At 35.1% G+C, this 12,857-nt stretch overlaps 1 protein-coding gene across 12 annotated transcripts in view; it reads right to left on the reverse strand.

Annotated features, from left to right (window-relative positions):
* Nucleotides 1-12,857, reverse strand: part of LRCH3 (leucine rich repeats and calponin homology domain containing 3) — a 115,083-nt gene that overhangs the window by 66,970 nt on the left and 35,256 nt on the right. For all 12 annotated transcript variants that reach the window (XM_072727442.1, XM_072727674.1, XM_072727375.1 and 9 more), the window contains exons 2-3: nt 1,988-2,132; nt 391-517 (exon numbers count right to left, since the gene is read on the reverse strand). In XM_072727442.1, the coding sequence (XP_072583543.1) occupies nt 391-517; nt 1,988-2,132 (272 nt within the window). The remainder of the gene's footprint in view (nt 1-390; nt 518-1,987; nt 2,133-12,857) is intronic.

A 12,857-nucleotide genomic window follows, 5' to 3' on the forward strand; every position in this document is an offset into this window, starting at 1 on the left:
AAATAAGCCTGATCTTTGCAGTGCCCATTCCCCTATAGGGGCTAACCAAAAATCAGAACACTGATGCTATTAAGATTTAACTTGAAAAATTTTAATGCATTATTAACTTATATCTCAAAAGTTTAATAACATAGAAATCACTTAATATTGGTTAAAATTTAATTCTAATGACTTTCTCCCATTCCATGTGGGCCTATTAGACTTGTACTTTCAGTTCTTCTTAACTCTATGCTGAAGCACCTCAGTACTGATCAACCAGCAAAACTTTACTATCCATACTTGAAAAAAACCTCAAAAACGTACCTTAATAATGGTCATACCATACTATGGTATGACCATGGATATACATATATGCATGTGGGACAATAAAGAAGTAAAACATTAACTTACGAGTTCTGTTAAATGTCTGAGATGTCCAATTTCTTCTGGAAGTGACACCAATTTGTTGTTACTAGCAATTAAGACTTTCAATGGTAAATTACACAAGTGCACTGGCAATGTTGACAATTGGTTCCGACTAAATATGTAAATAGAAAAAGAGAAGAGTCAGAAGCTACCACTCAAGAAAAAATTCTATCTTTCCTATTCTATACTCAGTAAAGTGACAAACTTAAGTCTTGGAAGGAACAAAGAGGGTAAGATTTGGGTTTTAGCCTCCATTTCCTCACTTATCATAAATCTTTGTAGTTTTAGGCACAGTATTATCTGCTTTTTATACAGATTCCTTATCTGTATATTGAGGATTTTAAAACTTCCTCCACCTATCCTACAGGGCCCTGTACCATAAAACTCCTTTGTAAATAATGATATGCTACATAAATACAATATATTATTTCATTAAAGTTAATCTTATGTAAGATAAAGTGATTTTAAAAATAGGATAGATGATGATTATCCTCTCTCCTTGTCTTCCAAAGAAGAGTTATAAACGTAAAAGTAGTTGTAATCTACTTCCCTCATCTTACATACTTTAAAAAATCAAATGTACATAAATGAACCAAATATAGTTCTGTGGAAAATAAGTGACAGGTTGTGATTTTAAATATATCACATCAGCTGGAGTATAGGTATGAAATCTTTTATTCATACAAAACATGCAAAATTAGAACTAAAAGCACACATCTATCATTAGGAAAAAAATAAGTTAAAATTTTACTTATATAGATTTAACTTTTTAATCTCTAGTGTCAATTGGCCCCCTTTTCAAGATCTTTTGCTGATTTGACTAATATAGATCATGAGCCTTTAAGATTTTTTAAATCTGTAATAATTCTATTCCTAGACATTTACCTTAAGAGAAAAATAACATTTATATATAAGAGTCTCTGCCGGTATTAATTTTTATCATGGCAGAAAACAGGATTAAACTAAATATGTGAGAGGGAAAATGAGTTTTAGAAGCGTATAAACTGTACAATAAAATGTTTACTATAAAAATATTTCCAAAGAGTATTTCATGCCAAGGGGAAAAACTTAAAAATCTGACTGAAAGCCTGGAGAAAAGGAAAATATCACCATAAATTAAAACATATACAACATTTGATGAATTTTCTTTATACTTTTCTACATTTGCTCATTTTCTCCAATGAACATTTTTAACTTTTATAATAAAAAGAAAACCAAACCAAAACCAAAAAGTAGTTCTCCAAGATATGAAAAAATAGAAAGGAATTAAACAAATGCATTTACACATTCAGAACTTAGTATACAAAAATACAAAATCACAAGAATGAAAGTACTTTCAGATCTGTCCTCATTTGATAAGCTTATTTAAAAATGTAATTGGAGAATCATAGCTATAAGACTACTGCAAGCCTATCAGGCTAATGACACTTACAGTCTGTTAATTATTGCAAAGCTAAAAACAAAGGGAGAAACTAGAAGGATATAGGAAATATTTTTAATTCAGCCTAAGAACATGTATAAGATACTGCAGATATGAACAGAGAATGTAAATTAAAAAAAAAAAAAAAAGGAACATCCTTACCTAATATTTAAGAATGTTAGAGCTTGTAGGTTTAGAATTGCCTCTGGTATATACCGAATACAATTTTGGTATAAATTGAGATTCTCAAGAGAAACGAAATGACATGCTTCTATGGGAATTTCTGAGAGACGATTTCGTGACAGATCTGAAAGAAAAAATGAATTAAGTTTAAGGTCAATCCTTAGAACTTATTTTGAAATGTTAGGTAAATAAGCAGGTTTCATGATTGTTTAAATTCCCAAGAGTTCCCATTGTGAAGAATGGTCCAGAGTAAACATTCAAATATTTATTAATCAACTGAAAAAACCATTTTAACATATACCTCTCCATCTTCTTGCTGGGGAATACTAATTCTTTTTGAGTATCTACATATACCTAAAAAATAAAACCAGTATTTTTTGCAAGTAACACAAATTCTAAGGCATATCGGTCTACGATTACACCAAAGATCATAATCAAATATCCTAGGACACAAATGGATCTCTAAAATCCACCTTTCCAAAAGCACAGACAACATTCTGAGGGTCTTTTAAAACTTTTATTTTTTTAAAGATTTTATTTATTCATTCATGAGACACACACACACACAGACAGAGAGAGAGAGAGAGGCAGAGGGGGAAGCAGGCTCCTCACAGGGAGCCTGATGTGGGACTCGATCCTCGGACCCCGGGATCACGCCCTGAGCCAAAGGCAGACACTCAACCACTGAGCCACCCAGGGGTCCCCATTCTGAGTTTCTTTTTTTAAAAAGCAAAACCAAACTAAAAAAACAAAAAACAAAAAACCCTGCCCCTTCCTTTTTAAAAGCTTTTTTATTTATTCATTTGAGAGAGAAAGAGCAAGTGAGAGCATGAGCAGGGAAGAGGGTCAGTGAGAGAGGGAGAAGCAGACTCCCTGCTGAGCTGGGTGTCTGACACAGGGCTTGATCCCAGGACCTCAGGATCATGACCTGAGCTGAAAGCAGATGCTTAACCAACTAAGTCACCCAGGCACCCTGCTATACTGCCCCTTTCTTTACTGTTAAAGATTATCAGCGTCACGTCAAAAGGATTCAGGAAAGATTTTTGCTTCCACTGGCCAAAGATGAGGCAATCTGAACTTCAAAAAAAGATAATAATTGCAAAGGACTCAAATCCATCACATACTTTGAATTATACTAGTGTATAATGACATCTCCTCCTCCCTTCCCCAAGATAGAGAACCAATTCATTACCTTGTAAACTAATAAAGGGGAAAACATTTAACTTGCCTTCCCTATATGAACTGTATCACTGAGTAATCAAACAGATGAAAATAAGCATCTCTGTTTAAGTATTCTAGCTATAAATGAAAAATGATGTTAGCATTTTGCAACCTTCAAGGAATTAATGGATCTAGAACTGATTCGTCTAAATGGCTATCTTAAAGTAAGACAATCAGAAATTGTATGCCTCCCTCACGGTCTTGCCAGCGGGACAGACCTGCATCTAATCAAGCTTTTGCAAACTTTCAGGAAAGGCAGAAGACAAAGGAATGTGCTGAAATAGTCATTCCATCATTATCCACTTAGATCATTAAATATACTGGGAGATTCATTTGCTTACCACTGTTTTCTCTCCTGCCCTACTTAAAGTCTCTGTTGGCAATTATTTGGTGAGAATCCTTTAATGGAAAACTTTTCCTGTATTACTGCATATCCACAACTATCTTGCTTTCACCATAACATTTGAATAATAGTTGGCTAGGTACAGGCCCAGTTCCTTTCTTAGGAACCTATAGATGTTATTTTAGCTTCCAGTGTCACACTGAGTAGTCCAGCACATATCTGATGATTTTTCCTTTGTAAACAGCTTGGTTTTTTTGTGTCTCCCCACCATCCTTAACACTCTGGTCTACAACTCTGTGGCTCTGTTAGTCTTTCTTTATTTTTATTTTTATTTTTAACAATTTATTCATTCATGAGAGACACACACAGAGAGAGGCAGAGGGAGAAGCAGAGTCCAGGCAGGGAGCCCGATGCGGGACTCCCCGATCCCCGGTCCCCAGGATCATGCCCCAGGCCAAAGGCAGCGCTAAACCGCCGAGCCATGGGGGCTGCCCTGTTAGTCTTTTTTTAAACCAGAGAAATGCTCCCCTATTACATCTTTAGTTGTTCTACCTTCTTCATTTGGGGCCTATCTATCTATCTATCTTGCTGCTTCTCCTTCCATGTATCTATATAGGTGGCTATATATATGGAAGGAGAAAGATTTATATATATCCACCCCTCCCCAACTCTACTGCTCTTGGTATATTCTTTTACTTAACATTCCATACCAGGAATTTAAGTCTCAACACTAATCACCCTTTCCACAAATTAATACATAAAAAAGCTCTCCCTTTTTTATACAGTATGATTAGAGTGCCTCTTTGTTTCTCTTGAAAATCTAAGATAATTTATTTTGTTTTGCCTGTTGTTAATTCTGTCATCTATCTCTTCCAGTTTCTATTTTTGTCCTATTTCACTGAAGTCACTTGTTCTAGATGCAATCCTTGTTCATCTTGTCTCTGGCTACTGGAGTTCCTTTAAGCGAATTATTTTCCTTTGTCCGTTCATGGCTTGCCTCATCCTTAGGAGCTCATTCTTCAAGCTACTAAAGTCTCTGAAAGGCAGTTATCATCAAAATAGCACAAGTAATCTCTAAAATGCACTGAAAGTAAGCTTCCACTTAGGGGAACAGTTCTTTTTGAAAACTCAAAAATTTTTATAATTGCCCCAAAGGCTTTTGCCTCTTATTTCATTTGGATCACAGTATATTCCCCAAACTCACATATTACCTCGAGGCCCCTTGAGCTTGCAATCCTCAGAGTTGTTTCACTATGAAGTGGTAGTTAGTAACTGAAGTTGGGAAACAGATCACCATCTTGCCAAAATGCCTCTCCATATTGTATTTATTAGGAAAAAGTTAAAGCCCTGGTTAACAGAGATCATCAAGTACTTAAGACTAAAAATTTCCTATAGAATCACACTATAAACCGTTTCCTTCATACTAAATGCAACAAGAGTTATTTTTATCAATTCCTGTTTAAATTATACTGGTATAACTTTTAAAGTTGAAGAAATGAGGTGTGCCTGGCTGGCTCAGTTGGAGCATGTGACTCTTGATCTCAGGGTCTTGAGTCTGAGCTCACACTGGTTGTAGAGAACACTTAAATAAATATACTATAAAACTAAAGTTGAAGAAATGAAAGAAATTCGCTGCAAACTGCTACTTATTTAACTTAACCCTCCGAAAGGTCAGCTTCACGTTACAAATTAAATTTAAGCAGGGGGGGCAGCCCCAGTGGCTCAGTGGTTTAGCGCCACCTTCGGCCTGGGGTGTGATCCTGAAGACCTGGGATCGTGTCCCACGTCAGCCTCCCTGCATGGAGCCTGCTTCTCCCTCTGCCCGTGTCTCTGCCTCTCTCTGTGTGTGTCTCTCATGAATAAATAAAATGAAATCTTAAAAAAAAAATTAAGCAGGGATTATTTAAAGTCAGTTTGCTTAAAATTTTTATTATAGACTAAATTACTTAAAATCCAGGTGGACCTCGGTGGCTCAGCCCATTAAGCGTTAAGAGTCTGCCTTTGGCTGGGGTCGTGATCTCCAGGTCCTGGGACAGAGCCATGTCATGCTCTCTGCTCAATGGAGAGTCTGCTGAGTCTGCTTCTGATTCTCCCCTGCTCATATGCACGTACTCTCTCTCTCAAATCAATCATCAATCTTTAAATTACTTAAAATCCAGAAAAATGAAATAACTTCCATTTTTTAATACCCATATTAAGCACAGAAAAAAAAAACAGCAAGATATACACTAGGCTGAGATGCATTTCAATAAATGGGTATTCTTTAATTTTTTAATATTTAGCAAATTTAAGGCATAATCTATTTTTGAAACCAGAGTTTTGGATAAGGATTCCTAAGTTCTTCTACTTAAATTGTATTTTTATTTCAATTTGGGAAAACAAGTAGCTTCTTCCTTATGTTAACTGAGTAATACTTTTACATGCTATAAATTCATGAAAGAATCATTTAGGTCATTGATCATATTATGGAAACTATTGCAAAGTACTAATGGTTTATAAAAAATATTTTTTGCCATATTTCCTCAAGGAAGAAATAATTTTATAGTTAAAGAAATGTGATTTAAAAAAGCCTTTAGGGGTGCTTGGGTGGCTCACTTGGTTAAGGTTTTGACTCTTAGTTTCAGCTCAGGTCATGATCTCATGGGTTGTGAGATCACTCAGTGGGAGTCTGCTCGAAGATTCTCTCCCTCTGCCCTTACCCCAACTTGTGCACTCTCTCTCTCTGTCATTAATTAATTAATTAATTAATTAATTAGAAAAAGCCTTTAAGAAATAACCTTCAGTTTAAAAAAAAATGTGAGTGTGTATTATTCTTAAAATTCTTTTTCTGGTTATAAAAGCAATGATTCTAACTTCGTAAGTGTAAAGGACTACATAAAACCTATATGCGTTCAAATAAAGAAAATATTGCCAGCATCCTAGAAGCTCCAATGTACCACTTGCTGATCATAACCTCTTCCCTCTCCAAAAGAGAACTCAATCTACTGATTTTAGTGATAAATATTTTCTTGGTAGCTTTAACACTTTAGAATTTTTAGCATTAGTTTCCTATTGTTGCTGTAACAAATTACCACAAATTTGGTGACTTAAAACAATACAATTTCATTAATTTACATTTCTGGAGCTTAGAAATCAGCAATAAGTCTTACTGGGCTAAAATCAAGATGTGTTGGCAAGACTACATTCCTTCTGGAGCTTTTAGGGGAGAATCTGTTTCTTCCTCTTTTATAGCTTCTAGAGACGATCAACATTTCTTGGCCTTGCCCCATTCCTCCAGCTTCCACTCAGCATTGTGAGGTGGAGGCCTGATGCTGGCTGCCCTCTCTGGTTCTGCTTTTGCCTCCTAGCACTTTTAAAAATCCTGTGACATGTTAAGGATCCTGTCCACCTCACCTTGCTCCCCAGCTAAACCAGGATAACCTTCCTATTTGAATGCTAGCTGATTAGCACCTTAATTCCCCTTTGCCATGTAACCTAACATATTCATAGGTTAGGATGTAAATATTTTGGGGGGGGCCATAGTTCTGCCTGCCACATCTAAGAACTTCTAAAAGTAGGAGCATACTGTATGTATATTCTTTTGTGACCTTCATTCAACATTTGAAATTTGATAAGGGATAGAAGCAGAAAAATGAAAACCTTAACCCAGAAGGCTAATCTACAGCCTGCAGTTTTGATAAGGGTCAAAAATGAGCTGGTTCCTTCATTCTTAGAGGGTCTCATGACTGCCTGTATATCTTAGCCAACAGTTTAATATCAAGCTGAATGATAAGCATCAAAGAAATCTTGCAAAAGTAGTTCCAGCTTCATGCAGCAGAAGTGTAGCTTTTTTCTGCCCATGAGCCCTGTGCCCCTATGCTATAATTAATGCACCTTTTTGTACCAAAAATGTCTCAAGAATTCTTTCTTTGACTGCTTATGGCCCCACATCAAAATTCACTTATGTAAGTTGTATCCTGGAGTAGTTCGTTCATTTTCACTTCCTTCATAGTTTTCTTCTATATGTGCATGCCACAATTTATTTACTTAGTCTACAACTGATAAACATTTCAATTATACATGGATCTAGATAAATATCCAGGAGTGAAAATACTGTATAATAAGATATTTAGATTTTCAACTTCACAAAAGAATGACAAAAAAGTTTTCCAAAGTGGTTGTACCAATTTACACAGCAGTGTTAATAGTGTTCTTGTGGTTTCACTTCCTTGTCAATACTGGTTATTATGAGATGTCTTAACATGTTTCTGTTTTAAAGATATTCACAGTGGCATTTCACTGTGATTTAAATTTTTCATTTCCTTTATTATTAATGAGGTACTATGGCTTTCCATGTGTTTATTGGCCATAGACTTCCTTTCTTATAAAGTCTTTTGGTTTGTTGGAGATCTCTATAAATTCTGAATATGAATCTGGTGTCAATTACATGTGTCGCAAATATCTTCCCCCACTCGTGTGGTTTTAAGTTTCACAGTCTTTGTGGTATTTTTGATGACAGTCTTTAATACAGTGAAATGTTTTATTAATCTTTTCCTTTATTGTTAGTGGTTTTCACAGCTTTAAAAGAAAACCTTCCCTACTCCAAGTTTATAAAGATATATTCTTCTAAAAGTTTCGTAGTTTGACCATCACATTTACTCTACCAGGAATTGATTTTCTAGTATGATGTGAAGTAGGAGGCCAATTTCAATTTTTCCTACAGGAATACCCATTTATTCCAGTGATTGTTATTAAAAAGATCATCTTCCCTCCTATTTGCCAATAACACCTTCCTGCATGTATCAGGTGTCTGTATGTGTATAGGTCTGCTTGAAGGCTCTCTAATCCACTACACTACTTGTCCATCTTTATGTCAACATTACTCACTCTTAATTACTATACCTTTATAATAATTCTTGACATCTAGCAGAGTGATGTATTCTTAAACTGCTAAGGTATTCCTACCGCTTGGTTCTTCATGTGCTTCTTGGCTTTCTAGGTCCTCTGCATCTCCTTGTAAATTTTAGAATGGGCTTGTTCAATTTCATGAAAACACTCGCTGGAGATTGCACCAAATCAAACATCTATTTAAGAAGAATAACACTTTTACAATATTGAATCTTTCAATCCATGAACATCTCCATTAATTCATAAAAGCAGCCTTTAATTTGTCTATTAATAAAGTTGTTATATTCCTCAGAAGGGTTTTACATATTGTTTACCTGCTTTGTCCCCAGGTTCTTATTATTTTATAAATGACATATATTTTTAAAGTTTTACTTTCTAACCACTAGTTACTAACAGAAATAAAAGTGATTTTTATATATTGATTTTGTATCTGGTTTTTTTGGTGAACATTTTTTTCGTTGATGTAATTCATCTTGTACAGTCTTAGATAGTTCTAGATCCATAATTACATGGCTATATGAATATTTAAAACTTTTTCCCCTCCTTTATGATCCTTATTTACTTATTTACTGAATTATCTTACAATGTTGGCTAGGATCTTCAGTATAAAATTGAATAAAAGTGGTAATAGGTATTTTGTCTTGTTCTTAATTTCAAAGGTTTTCTGTAGATTTTCCTTATCAGATTAATGAAATTCCTTTCTATTCCTATTTTACTAAGAATTTTTATCAGTAATAGATGTTGAATTTTCATCAATCTTTTTCTTCATCTATTGAGATGATCATAGGATTTTTATCTTTTTTCTATTTTTTTTTCTTTTTTCTATTAATAAGGAATTAGCTTTACTCCTTTATTCCACTGCTCTTTTTTTTATTCCATTGTTCATTCCATTAGCATAGAACTGATTTCTGTCCTTCTCATGAAACCTTTATTTTATTACTGTGAAATTATTTTTTTTTTAAGATTTTGTTTATTTATTCATGAGAGACAGAGAGGCAGAGACATAGGCAGAGGGAGAAGCAGGCTCCCTATTGGGAGCCCAATGTGGGACTCAATCCCAGGACCCCGCGATCATGACCTGAGCCAAAGGCAGACACCCAATCATTGAGCATCCAGGCACCCCTAATACTGTGAAATTAAATTGACTTTCTAACATTAAATTTTGCATTCTTGAGATAAACTCAATTTAGTCATGGTGCTTTATCCTTTACATTAGCTGGACTGAATCAGTTCATTAATATTCGGTTCAAGATTTTTTCGTTGATTTCTAATAACTTCATTATAGTAAAAGAATATGCTTTATGTTATTTCAATCCTTTGGTATTTGTCTGCATTTTCTTTATGGACTGCATATGGTCCATTATTAAAACCATTCTGTGTGAGTCTGAAAAGAATATTTATTCTACATTGGACATAATGTTATATTAGTTCCTATTTGTTTGATTGCATTGTTCAAGACTCACCTTTACTTTTTTTTGGTCAGTTTTTTGTATCAAGTGCTGAGAGGGTTATATTATAGTCTTACGATTACTATTGCTATCTTGTCTATTTCTTTCTGTAATTCTTTAAGTTCTTCTTTTTATATTTTGGGATTCTGTTTTTAGATTCCTACAAAATTTTAAATTATTAAATCTTCCTGGTAAATCAAATTTTTATAATTCTTTTTTTTTTTTTAAGATTTTCAGTTTATATATTCATGAGAGACACACAGAGAGAGGCAGAGACATAGGCAGAGGGAGAAGCAGGCTCCCTAAGAGGAGCCCAATATGGGACTTGATCCCCACAGATCCCCACTTAAGTTCTTCTTTTTATATTTTGGGATTCTGTTTTTAGATTCCTACAAAATTTTAAATTATTAAATCTTCCTGGTAAATCAAATTTTTATAATTCTTTTTTTTTTTTTTTAAGATTTTCAGTTTATATATTCATGAGAGACACACAGAGAGAGGCAGAGACATAGGCAGAGGGAGAAGCAGGCTCCCTAAGAGGAGCCCAATATGGGACTTGATCCCCACAGCCAGGATCATGCCCTGAGCCAAAGGCGGATGCTCAACTGCTGACCCACCCAGGCACCCCAAATTTTTATAATTCTTAAGTTATCTCTTTTATTCCTAGCATTGTTCTTTGCTTTGAAATCTCTTTGTTTGAATGGTTTGTTGGACTGACTTTAATAGAATTACCATGATCCCTGTTCATGCACTTATATAACAGCCCCTCCAAATCAGTTTAAGTGGGACATCATAAGTAACCAATATACAGGTGGTCCCTGAACAATGCGGGAGGAGGGGTTAGGAGTGCCACTCCTCCAGTTGAAAACTGGGAATAACTTTTGACTCCCTCAAAACTTAATTCCTAATAGCCTACTGTTGACCAGAAGCGTTACTGATAGCATAAACAGTCAATTAACACACATTTTATATATGTATTATACACTGTATTCTCACAATAAAGCTAAAGAAAAATATATTAAGAAAATCATAAAGAAAATACATTTATAGTACCATACTATTAAAAAATCTGGGGATCCCTGGGTGGCGCAGCGGTTTAGCGCCTGCCTTTGGCCCAGGGCGTGATCCTGGAGACCCGGGATCGAATCCCACGTCGGGCTCCCGGTGCATGGAGCCTGCTTCTCCCTCTGCCTGTGTCTCTGCCTCTCTCTCTCTCTCTCTGACTATCATAAATTTAAAAAAAAAAAAATCTGCATATAAGTAGACCCATGCAATTCAAACTCATATTGTTAAAAATCAACTGTACTTCTATTGGTTAGACTTGGCTTTAACCAACAGAATATTGCAAAGGAGATGTGATGTCATTCCTGTGGTTGTATCTACCTGTCTCTCTCTCTTGCCAGCTTTGAAGAGGCAAGGTAACATGAATTCTACCACTGAAAGGAAATAAATTCTGCCAACAATGTGAAGAAGCCTGGAAGAAGACCCTTCCAGTCAAGCCTCTAGATGAGAACTCAGCCTTGATTAACACCTTTGACTGAAGTCCTGCTGCAGACCTCGCTAAGCCGTGCCTGGACTCCTGATCCAAAGAAACCATCAGGTTCTTTAAGCTACTCAGTTTGTGATGGTTTATTATATAGCACAGGAAACCAATACAGTGAATATACCTATAGAATATCTTCTTTTCTTTAATTTCAACCCTTCTGGATCATTGTGTTCTGAATATGTTTCTTATACACAACACATAGAGTTTGCTTTCTTTTTACTACAGAACAATCTGCATCTTTTAACTGAAACACTCTATATTTAACATAATTACCCAATGTATTTGGATTTTTAAAAGGGTCATATTATTTCTGAAAGATGTAGCCATTTGATTATCTACATTCTTTTCTTCTTTCTTTACTATTAGAATCTCAATTATGTTCAAATAGTGAAGTGCTCAGCTAGACCACAGACCAATATTTTCCCATCTTTTTAATCATTAAAGTTCAAACTAGCAAAATATGGATGCAGAATTTAATTATATTTGACTTAGTGACTAACTAGTGTACGAAAATCTCATTTATAGGCAGTGTCCTGAATCCTGTATATAAACCAAAAGCTTCAAAATTACCTTATGTTTTTCTGTAGAGGAAAAAAGACTTCTTAGCTTTGAGAACCACCTTTATTATTTTTTTTAAAGAATGCTTTTTCTGATTTCAAGTTTTTTTTTTAAGTTTTATTTATCCATTTATGATAGACAGAGAGAGAGAGAGAGAGAGAGAGAGAGGTAGAGACACAGGCAGAGGGAGAAGCAGGCTCCATGCCAGGAGCCCAACGTGGGACTCGATCCTGGGACTCCAGGATCGTGCCCTGGACCAAAGGCAGGCGCCAAACCGCTGAGCCACCCAGGGATCCCGAGAACCACCTTTATAAAATAATGCCAAAGAAATGCTATATATCACTTTTAGAGTATTTTCTATCTCATGATGGAAGCTCTTTTGTCTATCCAGTTGCTTAAGACAGGATTCTGGAAGCATCCTTTCTCTTTTTTTCCAATCTAACCCTATCAACAAACACTATTAGTTTATTAGTCCAAATGTATCCTGAATCCATCCATTTCTCTTTATCTCCTTTGTCACTGCCTCTTACGATTAATCTAAGAATCAAATAAAACAATGCATGGAAAATTACTTCATATACTATAAATGCAAAGAGGCACACATAAAGCCAGTCTTCTCTTACGGAAAGGAAAGGGTTGAGAACAACACAGCAAAACCAAGTAATAAAACTTCCAAAATTCTATGGAATTGTATTAGGCAACAGAATATAGCAGAGTACAATACAATAATTTATGCTCTTTGGTCACCAAAAAGAAGCAATGTTGCATTCAGTATACCCTATTTCCAGAAGGCAAAAATGAAGAAAACATATAATGATTTACATTAAAATGCTTAAAACAATTTCC

Source organism: Vulpes vulpes, chromosome 1 (assembly GCF_048418805.1).
Source record: "Vulpes vulpes isolate BD-2025 chromosome 1, VulVul3, whole genome shotgun sequence".
NCBI classification, from domain to species: domain Eukaryota; kingdom Metazoa; phylum Chordata; class Mammalia; order Carnivora; family Canidae; genus Vulpes; species Vulpes vulpes.